The sequence below is a fragment of the Excalfactoria chinensis genome, chromosome 9 (genome assembly GCF_039878825.1).
Source record: "Excalfactoria chinensis isolate bCotChi1 chromosome 9, bCotChi1.hap2, whole genome shotgun sequence".
Taxonomy (NCBI): domain Eukaryota; kingdom Metazoa; phylum Chordata; class Aves; order Galliformes; family Phasianidae; genus Excalfactoria; species Excalfactoria chinensis.
Genome location: NC_092833.1, coordinates 15,639,750 through 15,664,699, shown reverse-complemented (window position 1 = coordinate 15,664,699; position 24,950 = coordinate 15,639,750). Strand labels below are relative to the sequence as shown.

Below are 24,950 nucleotides of genomic sequence, written 5' to 3'. Positions count from 1 at the left end.
TAAAATGGCTGTGAAACAATCGTCCAGTTACAGCATCTGGTTACAGCAGATACAACTCCCAGGTAAGTGTGACCTCAGAAGTGTTTTTTTTACAAGGGAGCCAGAAGGTCTAAGTGTCTCGAAAGCTGTTCCATTTGTTTTGCTTTAAGAGATAAATACAGCGGCGGTATCTGGAGGAAAAGAATCACAGAGATCTTATTTCTGTGCTAGGTTTTAGGGTGGGACACCATAAACAGTTATGTGTGCTTTATATCAAAGTCTCCTTTTGTTTATAAAGTGGATATTACTCCAAGATTTCAATTTTAGAGAGCTCTGAGCTCAGCCTTAGCCTGAATTCATACCTCAATACTTACTAACTGGGTTTGAACAGCAGCTCCCCCCTCCCCATCACCATCCTGTCTGGCACCACCAGCGAGTGGATCATGCCGAGCACAATCTGATTGTTCCAGCCAGTTAAAGACAGCAGAAGGGAGGATTTGCTTCATACAGAAGGAGGAAAAAAACCCAACTAAACACTAAAATATTCAGAATACATTCCCTCCCCAAGTCCTACAGCTGAATGCTTCTGGATGGCTTCTCTCCCACTTTAAGCTCTCACATAGGCGCACTGGAAAAAGTCAAATGGTGTAACAGGAAGCGCACACTGCAAAGAGCAGAGCATCAGATTATTTCCCTTTTCAGCTTTCCACAAAAACACGACGCTTTCAAAAGGCCGTGAAAGGTGCATAGTTTCCACTGATTGTTAGAAATATGCACAAGTTAAAATTAGGTCACCCTCTACCATTATTTGAGCAGCTGAAAAGAAAAACAGCTCTGAGATCGACTCCTGCAGTGAGAACAATGGGAACACAGACACCATCGTCCTCCCAGAGAATAACAACCGTAGCAACCGTAGAGGGAATGTAACCTTGATAAGAAGGGGTTTGGAGGGACATTCTGTTTGGTTTGGTTTTAAACTTATCCCAGTTTGAAACAAAAATTCACCCATTTTCAACTCCAGAAGTTTCAGTTCATCCTCGGTTCACTTCAATTCTTCTCTCGTGGAATTGATGGAATTTAGCCTATGGCGGTGGGAGGATGGGGAAACCAGGATTCGGAACAAATATCTCCTGACAGGTAGCTTTCTAAGCACCCTTCTGTCCTCTTCATTAGGGATGGCTCACTGTCTTTCACTGCGTGACAGGCAAGTGCTTCCACACTGACCCAGTGAGAGCACTTGAATGTATTCATTTCTATTGTGAAAAGGGGACATGGGCATGGCATGCAAATGGGATCTCCGTGTGAACACACATGCACATATACACAGATCAATGCCCACACGTACAGAAACCTTTGGAGAATGGAGGCCACGGAGTTACTGCCTGCCAGCGGACCCAAAACACTCGGCAAATTCCACCATGCAAAAGTGGCATGAAACTTCCTTACACCACACATTAACTGGAGGTAAGCCCAGACTTAGCAATAATTGGCTGCAACTCACCTGAGGGCTAACCCCACGGTACAGACAGGGCAGCAGGCTGCAGCAGGCCCTTTGGCATGCTCCTGTGGCCATAATACAGCTCTTTAGAAGAGACCAGGATATAACTCTTATACCACAGACTCCTCATTCCCTCCTCATCACATAATCAATTAGGCAATTCTTGTTTTTCAGCAGTTCCAGAACTAACAGGAGCTCCATGTGATGCACGGTACTCGAGCACACAACCAAAAAACCAAAGTCCAGCAGCGGTTCTAGTTAGGCCTGAGTGTGGTAGAACCTCACCAGCCCAATGTATTGGGATGCTCTATGTTCAACACATGGCCAACAGAGCCCACTTCAGACATCAGCACAGCCTTACCTTATACACCTGTCCATACGTGCCATTGCCAACAAGCTCCACCAGCTCAAAGATTCCCGCAGGATCCTAGGAAAAAAGGAAGAAAGAACATTTAATAAGCCATACTTTGAACTTTCAAAGTTCAAGCATTCTACTAAGAGATCAACATTTTTCTGACTACTGTTTTGAGTGGTTTAAGCTTTTCTGACAACACAAGGATTAGCAGCACTGCAGTAACATTGAGTTGGGTGTTGTTAATCCACCCCGTACAGCCAAACCATCCCTGCACCACACTGTGTTTGTGGACAAAGGAGCATGAGGGCTGGGGTTGGCCAAGGGAATGTTGGTAGATTACCAGCTCTGCCACAGGAAAAGCAAGACCAGCTATCCAAAGCACTCCATGGGAGACAGTGAAAGGAAGCCCTCCATCGCAACACAAGATCTTGGAGATTTCACTCATCACAAAGCCTGGATCAACTCTGAATGACTTACGGCTCCAGAAGGCAAACACTGGGTCTTCGTGAGCAGCTGACAAGCAAAGTTCAACACGTAATAACAGCACCAGTAAGTAAATCTACCTTTCCCCAGCTGCACAGTTTCAGGAACACCACAATGTACCTTTGCACACCTCTTCCCAGCTCCCTGATTTGCAGGACTGAACACCCATAGCTCCCAAGCAAACAGAGCAGTATGGGGAAAACCCAACAAAAGCAGTCCAGCTGGAGCCCAAAAGTGCTATCCACCACCTGGAGCTGACCGAGCGCAGTTTTCCCCAAAAACAGATGGGAAAGGGAAGCAATAGTGCACCAAGTTTTAACAAACTGGGTGAGAAAGGAGGCGGGAGGGGAAATGACAGCAGCTGCTGTTTATTTTTTGAGTTTCTTTCCTTAGGGTTATTCTCTGCAGTGCTGAAACAACTCTGAAAGAGGCTTTTCAAGTGTTACAAGTATATCTATTTTTGAATATTCACTGGGAGATTAAGAGAGAAGAAAGCTGTGCCTAGGGCAGATCACTGGGAGACTTGGAGAAGCACATCCAGGGAAGCAGCTGGCCAGTTCTGATAAAGAAACCCATTTTCCATGTTATGTTTTTCAACCTCTTCCCACAGCTCCCCAAACCCAGAAGCACCCCTATCTGCGGGTCAGTCCTTGTTCATGCCACACCATGGATGCCAGTCATGAGGCAGCCCCGGGTCCATCTGTGCCCGCTCGCTGTGTGGCTGCAGACCCCAAGAGCCGGGTGAAGGCACACACATCACTGCCACCCTCCCACCTCGCTTATTCCTTGTGCTTTTGCAGGGGCATTGCCAAGGTAACAAGCAGCATTTCTGCTACAGGAAGCGGCAGAATTTCTGCACAGCCCTAGCAACACGTCGGGAACGCAGAGGAGAGCGTGCTCGCTCCTCCCAGCAATGCAGTCCCTCCTTGTGGATTTTTTCCCATGCGATGGGCTCTTGGAGGGACAGCTCTGCTCCAAACAGTGCTCAGCAGCAGCGTGTTGCTAAGAGCCTTCCAAGAATACACACTGCAGAGGATGGGGCAGGGAGAGATCCTTTCCACTGAGCAAGGGATGAGCTTTGCATCTCAGTGGCTGCTGGGCACTGTCCTTGGGATCTGGGGGACCCAGTCACTCCTGCAGAGCCCCAGCTGATGAGTGAAGAGGGAGGAAAACACCGCAGCATGCTGAATGGGGGCTTTCAGCTTAGCAAGGGAAAGAAACACAGAGCACACAACCCTGGCTGGGGACCAATCCAGGCCAGCCAGGAGTAATCCCAGACCAAATATAGCCCGTGCTGCAGATACCATGCTGGTGCTGGCAGCAGCCCCAGGCTCCGTGCTCCTACCCTCCCAGGGGCTGGAGGACCACCCCTGCACACTGCCACAAGCCTGTTTCCATGGCTTCACATAGACTATTGCTTTTTTGTTGCTGTTGTTTAAACTGAATATAAAACAAATAAAAGGAAAAACATACAACTGATTTATCTGCCTGTTTAGAAAAAAATCTGGAAAAGGTCGTGCTTTTGAAAACTGGGGAAAAGAACCAGCATTTAAGATAAACCCAGGGACAATTTTCAGCTTTACATGAGCATCATGCAGAAAACGGTCTGCATTATCGTAGCACCACTAGGCTCTGCTGAAAGACATACAGCAGCAGTCAGGTCCTCCTTCCCCCTCCTTGGCTCCAGAACAAAGCACCAGAGCAGAGAGGCAGGGGTAAAACCAGCACTAGATAGGGCTATGCTTTGGGCATTGCAAAGCACAGGTGATCTGCGCAACAGAGCACACACATTCAAAGCACTGCAAACAGAAACGCTGCTGCCTGACATTGCACTGGTAAATCTGCACATCCTGGCCCCCGGCAGGCTCAGTCCTCAGGCCCTTTGCAAGGTAACAGAAGGCCCAGCCCAATGTCTCAGCTGCAATGAGAAAGGAAATAGTCACACAGCAGCACTCACGGCCCAGGCTGCACAGGGCAGGGCAGGCTGACACCCAAACCCTCCTGTGTCACATCTGGCCCTGCTTCTGCAGCTGCACCAGGACAGGATGAAGTGCTCCAGAGGGAAATTCTCTTGAGCTAACTCCCATAAAAGCAGGTGATATCAAGATCTACGTGGCAGAACGGAGTGAGACACAAAGCAAGGCAACAGCACAATCACCTCCAACAATACCGTGGAAAAACGTTCACTGTATTTCAATAAACTGTGTATTTAAAATTGTTGCATTGCCAGAAAAGGGACTCCTGCACAGAGATGATAAAGCAGAACGCATCCAAACTCCGGCACCAGCACGCACATCCTTTTTGAAGCACTTATCGGCTGAAGCAAGCAGCAGCTGGGCTCACAGCAGGAGCACTCTCCTCGTTAAAATGGCTCCTCTCAGCGCAGCACAGACCTGCAGGACTGCATAAGGCAGCTCAGCGCTGCCTGCACCTTCACGTCCCAACGAGCCCCGTATGCAAAGGAGCCAAACACTTTGCACGAGGAGGCAGCTAAGGGCTGCATGGCTCACCTGGAGATGAGTGAATTAACAGATCGTCCGTATTCTGTTCCTAAATCCTGCCAGGTGGATGCCCACAAACATGAGGGCAAGGATGGAAGCATTTCTATGCAGGCTGTATCCCCAGCTTGCCCCTTCTCCTTGTGGGAGCTTCACTTTTCACCCCTCCGGCACACACTGAAGGTATTTAACAGAAAGGGTTATGTGAGGAAACAGTGGAGAGACACTGGGGGGGAAGAGGGGAGGGGGAAATTGACAGGCATGCCAATTCAACTTCTATTGCTGCGAAGGCACAGGAAAGAAATTGAGAGATCAGAGCCCCTGTAATCATTGTGCACTTATTCCCCCAATTCTGAACAGCTAATGACAACTTCCAGCAAAAAAATCATGGAGATAACCAGTCATTAAGCAAATGTTATAACCCTAGAGAAGAAGAACGCTCGGTGCAATGGAAAGCAGCACAGCATTACGGGTCAGTGCATGACGAGCATCCCCGGGCACTGGGAAGCTGCAGAGCAGTAGGAGAGGTTTTCCATCTCCACTACGAATAAAGCCCAAGCAACTGACATTCCCAAACAGCACGATGCTCTGAGCCTCTGCCTTACAGCTCCCTAATAAAACACCCTCAGCAGGAGATGCTATTAAACTGATCAGGCACATTCAGGATCCAAAGACAGGTTTATAAAGCAGCTTGCTTGCTGCCCCTCAAGTCTTGGGATGCTCCTTCTGTGAGCAGGTGTCTGTGCTCAGACAAGTCCCACTGGTGCAAGGAGGCATTTCAGCCCTGGGAAGCACCAACACAGCCGCCTGGCAAACATCACTGCTTCTGACCCCACTGGGCTCCAAACAGGGGAGGAAGCTTGTTAATTTTCTATGTGAGAAAACACTTTCCTAGGAATGCATGAGAGCCAGAAAAGCCCTTCAGCAATGCAATTTGATACGTGAAATCGTCATATGGGTAATGCATTTCTGATTATGCAAAAACATCACTATGAGTAACGAGGACAAGAAACAATAGAACAAGTTTTCACCCCCTATACTAAATACCTGCCCAGATTTTATTTCCCAAGGCCAAATGTCCCAGCCAGACCTCGCACTGGGAAGCCACACTGCAAGGCAGCAAAGTCAGTGTAGGCCATACACATCTGCCAAGCAGTAAGACCTGAGAAATTTCAAGCGCTAAGAAGTCAGCTGCTGTTCCCTCTGAAAACATATTAACTTGCTCATTTTACCATACTTTTTATGTTGGCTTCTACAGCAGGAATTGAAGCACTTGTATGATTTGACAGAACAAGGTCCCGCTCCCCTTAGGGAAGCTACCCCAAATGGCACGCAGTTTAGAGGAAAATTGAGAGCTTTGAAGAGTACTTGAAGACACAGTTGCTTTTTAATAATAAACTAGTTGTCTCTATCTCCAAGGCTCTTCTCGTTAACAACCCTGTGAGTAATACAAAGATGGACTGCATGAGCCAGGAGAGGATTGCTAATATACCTGCAGACAACAGCAAGCAAAGCAGGACAGCAAAGACCAAGGCAACAAAATATTGATCAAGCTATAGAAAAAAAAGGCTGGGGACATTACCCTCCTGATATTCAAACACTTCCCATTGCACAGACATACCTTTAAGCCTGCACAACATTAAAAGCAGTGCAAAAAAACCTCAACAGGCTGCACAGTTATTTCTGCACTATTTTCCTTTTGTTATAACCCAAGTATTTAAGCAGAGCCATATTGGACTACTAGGTGTTATTCAGTCCTCTCAGCGATTGCTTAGTCTCACGTCTTCTCCTAGCTTTGGTACTTTTCCCCTCCTTCGCCCACCCATCCAGAGCCTCACAAAACAAGCTATCATCAATGCCATCTACCACTGCACCGCCTGCCTACTCAAGCAATACAAGCTGCTCCTCTTGGAAGAGTAATAAGGAGCTTGCTGAGGGTTTTGTTTTCATTCTGAAGATGTAGTTTGTCCTCCCTCACCCCCAAACATCCAGTTCCACATCTTAAATGAAGATGTTAGTCAAGAAACAACATTCCTATAGAGCAAAGGAAAAACTCTTGTCAAGGCTAGGCTATTAACAGGAGAAAGATTTCTCCACTTGACAGCTGAGAGAAGCCTATTAACAAATCTATTTGAACCGTTCCTCTTCAGCATCTCACAGGGAGCCCTTCCTCCAGCCCTCACTGAGAGTCACTTTGGGGCTTTGCCCACTTAAATCCCCCTCGGCCCCCCCCAAGCCTCCCTCATTCCTTTCCTCAGCTTCCTGCTTAGCACCAGCCACTATCCGTGAACTTCCTCCCCTTCCAAAATGTTAAGACTGGTCAATAGCTTGCAAAAGTGGAATCAAGTAAGAACTAATGACCACACTTGGCTTTTCAATCAGTAAAGCTGGGTTACTCCAACTGCTACCTATTCAACTGAAGATGTGTGAATTTGTAACTACCAGCCACAAGCGTAACCAACAACCCCACTGAAGGAAGGACAGGAAAATACACACACCTCCATTCAGTCCCATTGGAAGGGACTGAAGCTGTTGGAAGAAGCCTGAGCCGTGCATCACTTGCATCACCAACAAGGTACCTCCATCCAGTCCTCATGCACCTTAAGCAAGAGTCAACAGGTTTTGACTTGAAGCACCACCTAACTTCCTCAAGCCTAACCATGGTAAGAAGCTGCTGACTGAGTTATTCAGTAACCCACTGAGGTGAGGAATTTCTGCTTACTCCTCATTTAAAAAGTTGACTTCCCCAAATTTAAGATGAAACCATACGACTGTAGAAGTCATACAGCACATACCAGAGATCCCCAGGAAAGCCTCCGCAATCACTTGCAGTCATGATAAACACTCCTTCCATTTCACAGGAGACAGTTCACCTAGAAGAGCTGCTAGTCAATCAGTGCAGAAGGACCAGCAAAAGCAGCAGTGCTGAATGAGCCCTGCGTCAGATGAATACGGCCCCAGCACAGCCAGCCACTTCAACGTACATCTAATTCAAGCACACAACCTCAACAGGACAATATATAAAAGGCTTGGTTAAGCTCAGTGTCTCTAAAAAGCTACAGAGCCAATTATAAATCATATCTATAGTCCCCAGAAGATCTAAGTCACTACCAGTATTGTGCCACTCTTCTCAGGATGCGAGACATCAATTAGAGCGCAGCAGCTGGACACTCTCCACACTGGAAGTCACTCATCTGCCATTGCAGACCAATAAGATAGTATTCCTAAATGTTTAGATCTCGTCTCTCTGAGAAATAGAGCCTCTCCTCTGCCAGCAAATGTTTGCATCAAGCCGATATTGCTACCTACTAGTAAATGCAGTCAAAGGTTTGTGGGTTCTCAGAAGAGCTGGTTTAATTACTTACCAGAGCAGCTGCTTTGGGAACTACAGCCTATTCACATACCACTCCTGGAGGCATGCTCTGAAAGCAAGGTCACTGAAAGCAGAGAGCCCTCTCTAACATGCAGGCAAAAAAACTCAGTGTCCCACACTGCAGGTCACATTCGTGGTTTGGCCTGTGGATGCCTGTAGGGGTGACAGCTCACTGCCAGGTGCATGTTTCCAACATGGACACTGCAGCCTCTGCAGCCTTCAGCGGAGGCTGCCAAGCTCAGGTGTCTGACTGCCTTCATCAAGGAAGGCAGCCTTGCTCCTTCCTTGAAGCCAGAGTGATGGCCACAAAAATGCCTAAGGGTGGAAGAACACTTTGCTTCCAAACAGGCATTTAGAAGCAAGGAAAACAAACAAACAAAAAACTATCAACACCTTTTGGAGGTACTGGGAGCAAGACCTAAACATTAGACCTGAGAGAGACATGGGTGGACAGCTCGTCCACTATAGGCTGCAACCACAGGTGGAGCACCACCTTTTTCACTCCCTCCCCCCACCCCCAGGGACACCCCAAAATGATGGCCAATATCCTCTTAATATTTTGTTGAAAACAAGGCAAAATCCCTGCATACATGTCTGGAAAACATCACCTCATTGCTGCATTCAGACAAGGCTGATGCACCAGCCCAGCTTTTGCCCATCACCTGGTGATGGAAGAGCTGCTGTTCCAGTGCTTTCCCAAGAGTTTGCTCCCAGCCACCAGTCTGCATCAGCTCCTTATGTTTGGCTCTGTGAGGGCCGGTGAGCAGGAGGGGATCAGGTAACCCTCCAGCAGGAATAGCTTCAAAACAGGACAATGCAAGGAGCAAATCACATCCAATTAGTCAGCATTCCACCAGAAGTCCTCAAGATGTGGCCAACAGACCGTAAAGAAAACACAACTATACTCAACAAGCTCCCAAAAACATGCATTAAGAACACATCTTCCATAGAAACGTCTTGACAGAGCGAAGTTACGATATATATATATCATAGCATCATAAAATTGAAGTGTATGTTAATTTCTGTGCCTTGTATCAGGAAACATCTTTCTCACCCAAGAGCAAACAAGGTGTGGGGGAGGGGGAGGGAAAGCTTTGCACCTTTCTCCTACATTTCACAGGCTGCCTTGAGGAAAGCCAGACTCCAGGAGCAAGAAGGTTGGATCCTGACAGTCCTTCACTCACCCTGGGGGAAGCGAAAATACAAGATCCTGCCAGCTGCATGCCAGAAGAACCACTCCAAGTCAGAGACAATCCACGCTCACTGAAATGACCTGCAATAATTTTTTGTCAGGTCATAAAGTACAGCCCATAGCAAAACTTCTGTATGTCTTGCTCCTCGGTGGCTTGCATTGTAAAACACCCTGGTAAATGTAGGGAGCTGCTTTTAAGTCTCAATGTCCCAGCCAAGGGCAAGGATTACGTAGCTTAGTCTGTGAAATGTGTGCCACAATAGTTCTTCACCCAAAGTGAAACAGAGGGACCTTTCTCATGCATTCAAGGAAGTGGTTTTGGTTTTGCCCCGCAAGCCACTGTAACGCTCTGTGCATCCAACCTCTTGCTTCATGGGATCTGTTCAGCTCCCATCAAATTACAGCCCCATGACACCTCCCTGCATTCAGAGCTCTCTGCTTGCTGTGTTCCCTGCAGCAAGACACAACGTTATTTGTCCTCTGCTAGCAACATGCTCTTTGCTAGGACTCCAGCCTTATCAGCTCGCACAAGCGGACTGGAACCATCACCACATCACACACAGCAGGAAAGCAAGCTCTGCAAGACCACAGGTGGCAGCCTGCTGAAGATCTGCAGAAAATAGGAAACCAGAACAGGGAGGTGCATAGCGGTTGGGCTTCCAACAGCACAATGGCAGCCAGAAGCAGCCAAGCCCTCCTGCAGGCACTGTGCACCCAGCCTGCAGCTCCCACCCAGCAGCACAAAGGGGGATCTGCACAGCCTGAAGCAGGATTTGGCCCATACGCAGTGATATGAGTCACACGGTGCAGGGATGGGAACCATTTGTAACTGCTGCTAAATTAATTGCCATTGTTGTTATTTGATTTGCTAAAACCTCCAGGGCTGGATTTTATTTTAGAAAAATACGAACACATCAGATTAATCAACTTAAAATAAATCAGTTTGATTTATTTATTTCTGCTATATCTACTCCTCTTTAGGCTTGGCAAGTGGCTGCATTCTTTCCATCCTGTGAAAGAAGAAGAGTGGGGGTTTTGGTTCATCACTGTTTTAAAGGAACCTCTGCAAAGCTCAGTGAGCACAAACCACAGCCCAGGTATGCTGCAGAGAAGGACAAGTGCAGGGTTGGGGCTGTTCCCATTTGCTGCAGGCACTGACCCTGCACCCAGGTGCTACAGGAGTGAAGTGGAGAGATGGGTTGGATCTCCTCTAGCCAGCTTTCACCATCCCTGGCTCCTTCACAAGCAGCCAGCATCCTTCCCCCTCTGACTCCCTGCCCTCAGCTGCAGCAATGCAGCAGTGCCTCTGCTAGCGCACTCCAAAGAAAAGCTCTCCCATATATTATCCTGAAGAAAATTAATCTTGTGTTCCACAGAATATTAAGCGGATTACATCTACTGCCTCCAAGGAGAGAAATGTTGATTTCCATGTATCTTGTGCTATTACTCACCTCTATTAATTTTTCTACCAGCACAACGTTAGTCACGATCATTTCCTGTTATTCAGACCGGAGCCCAACTTGCACAAGATGCCAAGCGAGGGCAGCAAGCGGGGACCTCTCCCCAGCTGGCTCTAGTAAGCAGCACCAAAGTCATTCACCTGCCTACTGTAAGGAGAAATCAGGAGACTGCATGCTCAAGAAGGCTCCACACCCTTCCAAACTCAACAAGACCAGAGTCACATGGAATGAGTGCAGCCCGTGGACAGCAGTGCAAACTCAGCCTGAGCGTTTCTGGGTATCTCACAAGCAGGGTAGCAGGTTTAAAGGCCAAAAGGAGCATTTTGATGATGTTGCATAAAGTAAGGAAGGAATGTAAGTCTTGGAAAATGGGCTTTTTTCTAGACATGATACGCAATTGAGAACTGGTTTGACAAATGGAGAGATTCATACTTTCCATTTAAATCTCATCAGTCTCTGCAAAGAGGAGCGACTTCTTAACTCCAATTCCCAGGCTCCATCCTCTCTTTTATAGCACCTAGAAAAATCCTAAGACTACATAATAAACGTCAGAGCTGATAAGAAGCATTATCAGATGAAACAATTCACAGCTTTCCATGAGGGCAAGATGAAGAACTAACGGTCGCAGAGCCAGATGAGGGTGTGCACAGCCAGAAATCAAATCCACACAAGAGCAGAAGCAGCAACACGTTCCATCTCAGGAAGCAAAACAAGCTGCAAAATATCTCATCTGCATTAGTGCCCAAGACACCATACCTGCACCTTTTACACCACTCTATCTTGTTTTTGATCCTCAAGCCCATGAACTGCTCTCCATGTACCCAAGCCTGGGATGGTTTTCTCTTTGCCTGCAGTCCATGGAGACAGATGAGGGACTGCTGGAGACTTGTTCAACTCAACCATGACCCCATGCTCTGCAGGGCCACCCTAAATCCCAGCAGAGCTGTCTGCAGCCCTACCCATGTCACTTCACCTGACCCAGCAAACCTCAGCTCCAGACTGCTGCACAGCACCAGGCTACGGCTACGAAGACAAATTACCATGAGATCAAGATGCCCTTGTAATCCTTCTCTCCTCTGAAGACCTGACGTATTGGAAAGGAGTATTTCATTCTGCTGAGAAACCAGTCCAGCTTCCAGTGTTTGCACAGACTGAAAGCATCGTGAAGCCAGAACTGAATTGCTGCTCTGGGTCTGGGTGACAGCAAACACCCCATCCCCATCACTGAGGGCTGCTTTGGCTCTAAGTCACAACACTGGTCTTCCTTTTCCCTGCCTGACTGGTGGCTGCCTGTCTTGGTGCACCGATCTCAGTCATATATTCATAACCTGTTGGTTATCTCCTCATCTGATTGATTTCCTCCCTGAAAATTGACAACTGCAAGTTATTTCAATTCCCTGGTGTCCCAAACCTCATTCTGTGTTGGCAAATGTACAACAAAAGCATTTATTGAAAGGAATTTGCTCATCAAGCTTTGCTAGCACTGAAAGCACACCTTATCTAATCTTAGGAGAGCATAGTTTAATGACAAAAGCACAGGTTGAGAGGCCAGAAGGTTTGACTTCTACTCCCAACTCTGCCACAGCCGCAGCACCTGCAGTGAATGCAGACAAGATGCCTGAACCCTCACCTTGATTTCCCATGCTGTAAGATTATCTGAGCATTCCTTTCCTCACAGGGGATCTTATCTGTAAACTCCTCATTAGCATCTGCAAAGAGTTATGCATCTCCGGATGCGTTTAAATCCAAGTATGAAAGAGCAGAGCAGCAGCACTGGCCGCTGAGGCTGAATTCACCCTCTTCAGTGTGCTCAGGCACTGCATTCCCCATCTGTGCTTTGGGAGAATTTTGCATTCCTTCTATCTATAGGAAAGCAAAAAACAACCCCACACCACTACAATCCCACAACAGCTGGATGTGGAGATGAGGTAAATGCAGACCCAGCATGTTCCCACGGTCGAAGAGCAGCTCATGGGGCCTCGTTTACATGGCAGGTCCTGCTCTGCTTTGCCCCAGTGCCCAGAGCCTTTGTGGGGCTCTCCCAGCCCTTCTGGGAGGATGCAGAAAAGGCTTCTTCTGCTACTAATAAAAGCTTTCATTTGGAAAGCAACTATCAAGCAAGGTAATATTTCAGATCTTCCAGGGAGGAAAGGAAGTCACCCCATCCTGCCCCCTTCCCACTTTTCCCACTTGCCTCAGCTGACATTCCAAGCAGATCACGCCACCAGCACCAGTGCCAGCAACAGCACTGCACGAGCTGGGGCTGTCCCAGTGCAGTAAGACCTCTGCTCCAAGACGGACCCAAGTGGGGTACAGCACAGCAAAGGACAGGAGGTATGTTTGCTCCAGTCCAACCGCATGGATCAGCATCGTCTCCGAGGAGCAGAACTTGGAAAAAACATAAGGAGAGGGCTAAACTCCTTTTAAGAGAAGAGAAAAATGTCTTATTGTTCCATAATTAATGGAAAGCAGAAGAGGTTTTATGGACTCGTTGAGAAACAGAGGGTGAGTATTAGAAAGCACATTTCAGTATTTCATAATCACAAGGTGAGCTGCTTGCATAATACCAAAAAGGAACGTAAATGCAGATATCACAAGGCCGTTATGAAACTTGGGTTTTAAATGCTCAATAACAGAGTAATTGAATTTCATGAGTGATATATTTATTATTTTTTATTCTTATCTGCAAAGCTGCTGCCTCCAACTGAGGAAGGACCCTGGTGAGGTGCACACACGATGGATGACCCTGCTCCCATCACCCTGCTGCACCCAGGGTCCAGCCCACCCCACAGCCTTGCTTCCAGCTCCATTTCTGGGGGGGATTCAAGATCACACCAAAAGAGTCTGTGAACCTGACAGGGTCTGGAGAATGAGGAAATAAAGCCAAATACAACTGCACTGTGAGAGTTAACTACTAAACCCTGAACAAGCTTCTAGGTCTTCATCCCCAGTGCTTTTTGACATGAGCATGTGCTCACGTGAATTGCTCCAGTGTGAGCAGGACACACAGTCTCCCCTACAAAACACATAATATAGAGCAGCAAAATGTCAGGAAAATCAAGGGCAAATGCACACAGAAGACAGTCCCTCCCCCTACTATTACTGCTATTTTTAGGCAGCCAGATTAGCTTGCAGCAGTGTTTCTTGGTTCTGATAATGAGCAGGGCTCTTGCATCTTCTCCTGAGGACACTTTCCCTGCTGGCCAGCACTCATGCAGGCGCTTTGCTTTAAACCAACTGCATGGAAGAGTTCACATGAAATGGCAAAAGTAAAGCCACAACTTCATGTGCAAGGCTCTCAGCAAAGTGACTCTGGCTTTGAACACGTGTCACATCTCCTTCATTCACAACACTGCTTAATTCTCACTTATGGGGGAGGGGGACATGATAGTCTACAAGACGTTCCTACCTTTGAAGTGGCTTTGTATACACTCCAGTGAGTCTGACCAGCAGTTCTAAAGTGCAGTGGTAGGGTTTCTGCCCATCTGACCATTACCAGCCCCAGCTGTGATCAGACTGAACCACAGGGTAAATCCCATGCCCAGGCCTTTTCTCGGGACATCAGCAGGTCCGTGAACCAACCTGAAGTTCATTTCAGGGGAAGAGACAGCACTCATTTGCTCTACCAAAAAGTCTCCTTAGAGTGGGTCCTTCTGATGTTGTGGTTGACAAGGATGGCAAGAGAGGCACGATGGCAGCTCCCAAGAGCAGCAGGATCAGTGGGCTAATGGCGGAGCTTTGGTAAAGAAGAGGATGCCCGCTCTCAAAGGAGTAGGACATAAGGAAGGTTTATAGGTACCCTTGGGTCCCACTGCATTTCCAGCTTCTCTTCATAATGAAACGTTCCTCCTTCTACCAGGCAGTTCTGTTGCTAAGGCACTATGCCACAATTTTCTGCAACACAACCACTTGCATATTCAGTATCCTTTGGTTGCTTCTTAAATACTAAAGATTGCCATGACGGCAGCCCCTGGGTACAAAGCTTTTCTCCTTCAGGCCCGGCCCTTCCTGTCTCAAGGCCTCAGTCTTCCCCCACAGCCCTTCACCAGCACCTCCCTGTCTATAGTAGAACCAGCAAGAGCTGCTCCAATAGCCCATGCCAGCCAGCATGGTGCAGAGGGCAAGAGAGACTGCAAAGCTGGTGGCAGAAGTGTGGGACAGGAGAGCAGCAGGTTTACCAGAAAGGAAAGTCAGGAAAAAAATAATAATAATAATCAAATAAAAGTCCTCTGTGAGGAGCAAGGTGTTCCCACCACACAAGAGGACAGGGCTGAGCCTGCACAGCCTCCAAAGCTGTGCCCAGGCTCTGAGCCACTCATGGCTTCCCAGTGAGCTCCTGCCCAGGGCCACAACACCTTCCAGTCAAGCTTGCTTTCTTTTGTGGATCGTAAAACCTCATTTATTGAGGAAAGGCAACAGTCCAACATGAAGAACCATTTAAGTTGCCCAGTAGATGATTAACAGGCAGGTACTCAGTCAATAGCTACTGCAGCACTCCAGATCATTCACAGCCATAAATGCATCCTGCACCCTCCTGGCAGACGTCAGAGGTGAGTTTGCAGGGAGACTGCACCCATCAAAGCCCTGGCTGCAGGCAAGGACGCAACCACGGGTCATCCCTTGGCTTCCAATCCCCCTCATGATGGTGGATTTTGTTCCAGTCATCCTGCTTCACTGTCACACCTTGGCCATGCTGCCAGGCTGTCCTGCAGACCTCCAAACCCAGGCCAAGCCCTCGCCAGGCAGACTTTGCAGAGGTGGCCATGGCTCCCATTCTCTGACAACACTGCACTCACGCAGGAGACAAGGAAGGCAGAAGGCTCTTTAAAACAGAAGTGAAAGTAGTGTTCCTCCTCAGGAGCCTTTGCCTTTTCATGTCAGGGTCCCCAAGAGTCCTGTAAAGGTTCTACAGAGCTCTAAGTGTCAGCAATTTTTAAGCAGCAATATCCTGAACACTCTTCCTTGCCCTGGCTTTTATAACACACAACAAATAAGTTATTGGGATTTGGCACTTTCTCCTTTAACAGGCCACCATTAACAAGTGACTCATATTACACTGCACTGTGAGTCATCTCAGCAGAGGTCACCATCATAAGCGACAGCGATTCCTCAATTATTTCCTTCAAGTTGAACTAAAGGTATACTGTTATGCTAATTTTACATCTGTTTCCTACTTTCCCATCCACTGTCTCGTGAGAAGCTTGAGGTTTTCACCTTATGGCCCAACCTATGTCTGGAGGAGCCATTCCACTGCAGTATAGTCACAAATATTGGGCATGCAAATACGTTTTCAGCTACAGCACAGAATGACTTCTCCATCCCTCCACCCAGTGCTGCTCATCTGGTGTTAACAGGTCACTGTTCTTCCACCTTCTTGCTTTTTCTACTTTATAACGTCCATTTTCCATCAACCCAGGGCTGGTCCAGAGCTCAAACACAATCACCACCGGGCAGTCACACCACGTCAGTGCCTCCAAGAGCAGGGGCAAAGCACAGCAAGCAAAGCCACTCTGAACTATGCCCATCTACATGTGACTAGTAAGAAGTTACTACAAGCTATGAGCCCAACAGGTAGTAAAGAAGTCCTTTTCAGATTACAGTCAGCTAGGCAGCCCCACATTTCAAAGGGAATACTGAGTAAATTTATGCAACTCATGGTAGAGCATTTCCAGCACTGAACTGAGATGCCGGCAGGTGCCTTGTGGAGACAGAGATCCCCAACCACTAAATTAGGAGAGGACAGCTGAGATCCCTCAGCATCATTGCCAGGGATGGGCATGACCACTCCAGGGCGCTTGGCTCAGAAAACACAGTTTTGTCCATTAGAAAACACAGCCATTACCAGCCCAGTCACCAGCACAGCACTCTGTGCTGATATTTATAGCAGCCAAACATTCTAACAGGGAACAGGGATAGTCACAGTGGCTGAAATTCACTTTGGAAACCATCTGAAAACCGCTCTCACTACTGGAATCCCATTTAGCTATTACAGCTTCTTGAAACATACTAATACACCGATCCCCGCACAATAGAAATAGGAAGGACAGAGTCATCACAGTACTTACTGAGGCTAATCAATACATGAACACTGAAGATTTATTGCAGCAAAGACAGCCTGTCTGCATGGCCAGAAAATGCATTTAAAGGCCCTTTTAATTTTGCTGCCATGGCCTCTGTTTTTAGTTCAAAGCACATTCACTTTTTGCACATTCATTTCTAGATGCACCCAAATGGAGGAATCTATGGACACACAAAAGAAGCCCTCCTTGGCACGCCCTCAGAAGAGGAGAAAATGCAACACAGAGAGGTTCAAGTGCAGCCAGCCTTCACATGCAAGTTCAGGTTTGTGGCAAATGAAACAACACCCAAAAGCAATGGGAACAGCAACCTTGACTGCAGACGAGCAGCACTCTCAGCAGGTCTGTGCCTTCCTCTCTGCTTTTCTCATTGCATGGAAATCTCACAGGAAAACTGACTAAAGTGACTCATCTCATCCATCACCAAGCTGCACAGGGATACCTGCGACTCTAGGGTAACCTGCTAGCCTTCAGCATCAGCCAGCCTCCATAGAAGAAAGATCTGCAGCTAATTTATTTCCTTTGCTTTAGCAGAGATGGTGACTTTTCATAATCATTTCTTCTCCACACATCTTCCTCCATTTCCCATGCTCTTTCCTTCAAAGAAATCTGGCTGCTTTTGGCCCACAGAACTCAGCTCCACACTCATTTTCAGTCTGCCTGTGCAAGCTCAAACCATATATACCACATTTCAAACATAATAAACTTCTGCCATTGATATCAACTATAAATGCACAGATCCAATCTGGATATTTGGGACTGTTCTGAAGGTCTGTGTGCCAGGTACACGTGATCTGAGTCGTTTGCTGTACCAGCCACGTGGCTCACTGTGCAATACTTCTAAGAAGCATGGCAGCAAGACAGGAAGGAGATCTGCAACTTCTCTTTTGCCAGTTTATCTCGAAATCATATTAAGCTTTTATGCTTCTGTACAGAAGAAAAAGGAAAAGGCAAATCTATGCTGATTTACAGCGAGATTTCTATTGTTGCCTGGACATCAAACAGCACCCAATTAGTCCTGCAAGGATCTGACCCACAAATTATGAAAATAAATGCCTCCGAAGCTTTGATCTCTTGTATTTCTGTAGCATGCTACAGCAATTATTAGGCACATTTTATTACATTCAAGCTGCGCGATCTCATCCTCAGCAAAGGCTCTGCTGTCTCAAATGCATCCTACAGGCTCCATCCAGCAGATTAAGGGCATGGTCCCAAACAGTCGCTTCTGTCATGCACCGAGCACATGACTCAGCTGGCAATAGGCTTTTTCCTGCTGAGTTTCAAAATTAGGAGCAAAGAGAATTTTTAAAAGGCGGGGGAACGAGGGGGAAGTGTCAGCCACCGAAATGGAATTTTGGAGCCTTTGTTAGTTTATAAAGGAATATACATCCTTTGCCATCTCCTTCGCTTCTGAAAAGTGTTGCTTTCAGCAGAGCTAAACAATTTATCTCTTTCTGTACTCTGAAATGACACTGCTGAAGGAAGCAAGCAATAACTGTAACAAAAGGTTTCATGCACGCTGGAGCTGAAAACCACACGTGCGCTCACACGAACAGAAACACATCCACCCACCCTCGCTGCAGAGGCAGCATTAAAACACAGAGGATGTTACACTGGGGCTGCTCAGGCTTTACTCAGCAGAGCAGCTCACAGAGAGCCTCGCAGCTGCCACAGGCCACCACAGTCTGTATGGGGGAAGGATGGGACTGAATGAAGCAATCCGGTCTCACTTAATGGCAAGAGGGTGGCGTTTGTACAAAGCCATTAATATCTGATAGACTTTCTGTAGCAGAGCTGGTTATCAGAAGCAGAACAAAGTGCATAGCTCCTGCTGCATTCACAGCCATTCATCAGCTGAGCACGGGGTGGTGAAGGCTGTTTGCACACCTACTGCAGGAGGAAGCGCTGGTTCTCAGCAACGCAAGACACATCTGGATTCCCCAGCACTGGCTGCCTGATTACAATCATCTATAATTTACTGCCAATACAGAACCCTGAACTTCTGGCACGCACTGCAGAAAATTAACATTGAAAAGCAACATTCCAGATCAAAAGGAAAATGGCTCTCTGCACTCTCAAAGCATTTGCCATGACAAAATAAAATCAGGCGTGCAGAGAGCTGTAACTGAGGTTTGATTAAACTTCTTATCGATGTTACCCCACCTTGCCTGTCTTGCCTCTCCTCCCAGTAACAAGAGTGAATGCCCCAGCACTGGCCCCTACGTGCTGAGCATCCTCATCCCATGGGACACAGTCACATGGCTCCACAATGGGCTCATCTCAAATGGGCACAGAGAGGGAATGCGGGCAGAGGAAGGGTCTCATTTTTGCAGGTTTGTGTGTGCTAGATAATCCTGTTAGAAATCATGAGCCATTTGCATGCAGAACACCAAGCCTATTTTATATCACTTGTTCTCCTGAGAAAGGAGCAAGCAGCCCCTTATTGTCAATGCACCTCTGCAGTTCAAAGTGACAAAAGGAGACAGGGAGAGGGGACAGCAACCCTTGTTTAATGGAGCTGTGACTGACTGCAACCAGCTGGTTGGAGAACAAACCATACATCCAAGGCTCAGCACCTCGCCCTTCACACCCCAACACCACATCCCATGGCTGCTGTTGTTCCTTTCATGCCCTACACTAACATTAGCTTCTCCCTGGGGCAGGCACGGGAGAACTGGCAGGATTCTCCCCATCTGTATTTTAGGCAGGAAGAAATCAGGCAGGGATCAATACTGTGTCCTTGCTCACAGGGCTGAGGCACAGGCTAATGCTGATGTATATAATGACGGGTGCACAGTGGTTGTGGGTGCATTAGAGGGTAGTCAGGCCTGGTTTGCAGAGAGCAGCTCAGAGTCCAGGCTCGGGGTGTGACTGCAGCTTACGTGTGACCTGGCAACACAGAAATAATGACTTTCAAGTGCACCTCTTCCTTAGCACAGTGATTAATTTCAGGAGATTTACATCCTGATCAAATGGAAATGGTTCTCTCCCTTCACCCCCTATAAACTGTACTACTACACTTACTACTGGCAGATGGAAACTACCTCCACACATCAAGGGAAGACCTCCTCACACTCACCATCTACTTCTACTGCTGTGGAGGATCTCCAGAGATCAGGCAGAGCAAGCAACCTGAGCTGGAGGAGATGTGGAGGCTGCAGCATAGCAACATTTGGGCTGCACAGCTCCAAAAGGTGAAAAATATCAGCCATGCAAGAGGGCTGGGCAGAAGACAGCTGTTTCTGGTGTTTCTTTTCCCAAACATGCACACACTATGCATGTATGGGCAGAAAACAGTGACTGCACCACAGCCAGCACTGCTGGCTTGATGGGTGGAAGTGGGGTGCAGAAGCAGGGCTTAGAGCTGGACATTTCTGTACCTTTGGGGATTATTCAGACTGAGGTTTTAGGCTTAAAACAAACAAACAAGGGTCAAAATTTACCAAGTCTGTAGGCACAGTCACAGTCCTTAGTTTATACTGATTGAGGCACTGATGGACAACATCCAAGAGGGCCTAACCTTGTGAGTTCCAGCTTAAACACACACTTTTGCTGAACACGGGTCCCAAATAACTGCATGGTAGCGTAGCATGTAAAACACAACATAAAGATGCCTTTAATCTTCATCTCCAGAAGTCATCTCCAGTAAAATTAGTTTCTCTTTCTATTTAAGAAGAAGGTGACCTTTGCAAAAGCTGCCTCGATTCTGTTGAGCGATGGTTTTTCAAAAGGAGTTGGAAGAAGCAGCTTAACGTAATGCTGCAGAGATAATGCTCCCGAGTGGTGGCTGTAGTGCTTACACCCCATTAGGACTTCTCCTAAATCTTTAATGATTCTGAAATACTCCATAACATGATGAAGTTCTGAACGCAGGGCAATGCCGGCACGTTGGGGCTTTTTTGTTTGTTTGCTTTGATTTTAATAAGAGGGTTTTTAATCTTCCTTGGCAATGATCAACGAACGGCCAGTGTGCTCCACTTCTATACAAAGCACATCTAGAGCAACAGCAGTGACATTTTTGGGTTTCATCCAATTCTTCCCAGCAACAGCTAATACCCACCGGCTCCTTAACTCCGCGCTGTCTCCTCTCCCAACCCGAGCAGTAAAGGCCAGGCATTCCCAAAACAACCAACGATTTTAGGATCCAGTTTCCAGAGAGTGCATGGTCAGCACTCTGCAGAAGTAAATAGCAAAGCCTTGTTTTTTGTTAACAAGCCCAAAACAGAGCGACATCCAGGTACACAAAGATAACAATTGCTCCTCCCCCAGAAAGCCTGTTTCTAAGCAGGAAACCCTCTGCCAAGCTCAGGTGAACCCATTCGCAGGCATAAGAGGCACAGCTGTGAGGAGAGGATCTCGGTCCTGAGCCCCCCACGCGCTGCAGAGCATGAGCAGGGGACAGGGCCAGCTCCAGGCAGAGCACCTGAAGCATATCCGCTGCTGCAGCTGCAAAGCCCATGGCCATCGCCACATGTCAGCCAGGAGCCAGGCTGCAAACAGACATGGCAGAGGGAAAGCTATTGACCTGGATATTTCAGAGGGATCGAGGCCACTGGCTTCAGCACGAGATGACAGCATTCACCCCGACACATGCTGAAATCAAATGGGGAGAGAGAAAAGCCAGCGCCGTCCTGACGGCTCTCCTGTGGCGCTCAGCTGTGCATGCAGCACCGTGGAGCACAGCCTGCTGCAGCGCTGCTCACATGCGTTCTCATTTTCTTCCCAAAGAAAAAACAACACCAAAATCTGCTCTGTCAACAACCTGCATAAATCCCTGCATTAATCATGATTCTGCTAATAGCAACGCCAGGCCGTGGGGCTATTCACCATGCTGAGCAGACCAGCAGAAATACCTCCCAGCCCGGACAAAAGAACATTATAATGCAGTTTATCTTATCCCCTTGTCAGTGTAATACGCAGCACTACCTGTTCAATGGCCTCATCATTTTAAATTACAGTTTTCTGCAACATTAACAGTGCTCATTACCAGCGCTACGAAGACCTCTATTGTAAGAGCCCTCCTGATGCCAGAGCTTCTCCCTGCAATCCTCGCTGTGCTGACACGGGGGACACCTGGCTACCATGGCAATGAGCGCAGGATAACATGATTGATAGAAATATGTTGCAAAGGAGGCAGAAGCAAGCCCGAGGTGCGCTCCGAGCTGCAGCAGGCCATACACTGCAGTCAGAATTTGGTGCTTTGTTTCAGGCTGTGAGTGCACGAAGCAGCACAGCACAGCCAACATAAACCCATGTAGCAAAGCACAAGTACACGGGGGCTTTAGTGTCCCCTCTGCGCTCAGCCCTGCACACACCTTTCTGCTCCAGTCGGATGGGGCACGCTGGCAGAGGTCCACCTTCTTTATTTTTTTATAGGTGTTGGCATGTTGTTCCTCAAACCCAACCTCCTGGAACACCTCGGTGACTCAAACTTGGTGATAAGCAGCCCAACAGCTTCCTCTCCCCACAGCTAAGAAGAAATCATTCTCCCCCCCCCTAGATTTTGAGTCACCCCAGCAGCCACCCCTCACCCCTCTGCACAGACACAGCAGCAGCTCCCCCACCCAGACCCATCCACAGCACCAATCCCGACATTCCTCTCATCTTCCCATAAATGACATTTTGCAAGGCTTGGGGAATTACGCCCCGCTGCCGAGTTTTGTGCTCAGGCAGCAAATTTACTATTGATTTCTGATTCAGGCCCTGCAGAATGATTCACGCTTCTTGCCCGATCTGCTGAATTTATGACCTTTAACAATTATTCTAAGTGCTAAAAGAGCTTGGTTTAGAAGAAGATCTATTCCTTGGCAAATTAAAGCTCTATTCTTGTCTCCCTTATAAACCATCATATCTCTCATGATTTAAAAGAAAGCGCCATAACAGGAGGTCTCTCCCCCCATCAGGAGACTGCCACTTCTTCTAATCCTAAGATTATAATGGGAGTCCAAAAATCCCAACTATATAATGGTATTCCCCAAATCCCCTTCCTGCAGGAGTAGCCCCCCCTGTGAAGCCCTCCCAGGGGTTGGGCTGGGGGGTGGGGGGGCTTTGTGTTCCCATGCCATGGGGGCTTGCAGGCAGGCAGGGGTAGAGATTTCCTCATAAAATGAAAACAAAATCCAGGCTGCATCTTGAGCACAACACTATTAAAAAGCCACAAGAAGAGAAGAGCTGAGCACGTGCAGGTAGTCTTAAAAGGAACTAGTGACCTGGTTCACATACAGCTAACGCTGATGGTTAAATATAGATACATACACAGCTAATGGGGGTGGGGGAGAAGCAGAGGGCCCTCCCTTCCCCCCCAAGGACACCGCTACCCCCAATTAACCCCAGTGGTTCCAGCTCCCTCCCACCCAGTAGGGAAGGGACCACTGCATGTTCCCTCCCCGCAGGATGGTGGTGGGTCCCAGCCTGCTGTGCACCACGTCCTGCTGAGCAAACACACTATTAATCAGCCAGAAACTCACCAGGAAAAAAAGTAGGGCAAGTGAACAAAGACTGGTTTTTGTTGTTTTGGTGGGTTTTTTTTCTTTCTACTGAAACCAATACTGTTTCTAATTCTAAAAATGTACTCGCACTTGTCCTCAGCGGGTTCTGCTACAATGTATCTATTTCTCTACGCCAGCAGGTTGATGGAAGCAGCCTCCCATCAGCCTCCCATCCCCAGCAGCGAGCTGCTGAGAGCAAAGGGATGAAGAGGAAAGGGGAAAAAGGAGAAGAAAAAAAAACACAACAAAAACCAACAGCAACAACAAAAAAACCTGCAGGAAAAAGGCCTTGGGGGTGGCATCGGGCCACAGGCGGAAGCTGACACGTTCGACATTTCAAGGGTACGGCAGCAGGACAGCGATATCTCAAAGAGGGGAAGAGAGGAGGGGGCACAGCGGGCGCTGCGTGGGAAGCAGTGCGAGCATCCGCATCCCGCATCCCTCATCCGCATCCATCCCGCATCCCCGGCCGTGCGTCCCTGCGTGCGCGCGGCCACGGCGCTGATTAACGGAGCGCGACGAGACGCGGCGCTGCACGGCCCCGCTGTGGGCGGGGGGAGCTCCGCGCTGCCCCCACCCCAAATCACAGCGGGGAGCGGCCCCACGGCGCCCCATAGCCCGCGGCAGAGGGGCGGGCAGCGCGGGGGGGGCAGGTGGGCACTGGGCGTACACACACACACACACAGCCGCGTGCCCGTGCGGGTGCGTACACACACACACACACACACACGGGCGTACGCACATCCGCACATGTGTGCGCACAGGGGCACGCGCACAGATACGTGCGTGTGTGCAGAGCCACATTTACATGCGTGCGGGCTGTACGCACGTACACTTACATACATACGGGGGGGAAATGTACATGCTTTATCTAGGCGCACGCACACGCACACAGACACGGCCACAGGCACGTAGGCTTGCACAGGAGCAGATGTACACGCACGTACATTTCTACACACACCCGGACAGACGCACACACGTCCAGACCGACGCGCTATACCCGCGCAGCGCTACACGCACATGCACCTCCATAGGCGCAGGCACGTCCGCACACACACCCGACGCTCCCACACGTGTGCACCGCCCGCAGCGCGGCCCCGTTCCGCCCCGCTGCCCGCCGCCGTCCTCCTCACCCGCAGCGCCGAGAGGTCGATCTCGTCCAGGCTCCGCGCCGGCGAGTCGCTCGCCATGTTTCCTCCGCCGCCGCCGGCGAGGCGGCCCCGCCACCACCGAGCTGGCAGTGGCGGCCGGCGCGGCGCTAGCGCTATTTAACGCCTCCCCTCATGCGGGGCTGCCGGGGAGGGAGAAGCTGCCGCCGCCGCCCCTGCCCCTCCGCCCGCGCCGCGGCACCTAGGGGCGGCTAGGGGCGGCCGCGGGCTGCCGGCGGGCAGGGCACGCCGCGGGCTGCGCCGGGATGGCGGCGGCGGCGCCGCATCGCATCGCCGCCCGCCCGGCCCAGCGCGCCGCCGGGGCCGCCTGTCAGTCAGCGGCGGGAGGGAGGGGGCGGGCAGGGGGCGGGCGGCGGAGCCACGCGTGGGGATCGCGCG

General features: G+C 48.9%; 1 protein-coding gene across 7 annotated transcripts in view; it reads right to left on the bottom strand.

Annotated features, from left to right (window-relative positions):
- TNIK (TRAF2 and NCK interacting kinase) overlaps positions 1-24,732 on the bottom strand; it is a 130,694-nt gene extending 105,962 nt beyond the window's left edge. For all 7 annotated transcript variants that reach the window (XM_072344143.1, XM_072344144.1, XM_072344148.1 and 4 more), the window contains exons 1-2: positions 24,537-24,732; positions 1,839-1,904 (exon numbers count right to left, since the gene is read on the bottom strand). In XM_072344143.1, coding sequence (XP_072200244.1) covers positions 1,839-1,904; positions 24,537-24,593 — 123 coding nt within the window. In that variant the 5' untranslated portion in view covers positions 24,594-24,732. The remainder of the gene's footprint in view (positions 1-1,838; positions 1,905-24,536) is intronic.
- Positions 24,733-24,950: the final 218 nt, after the last annotated feature.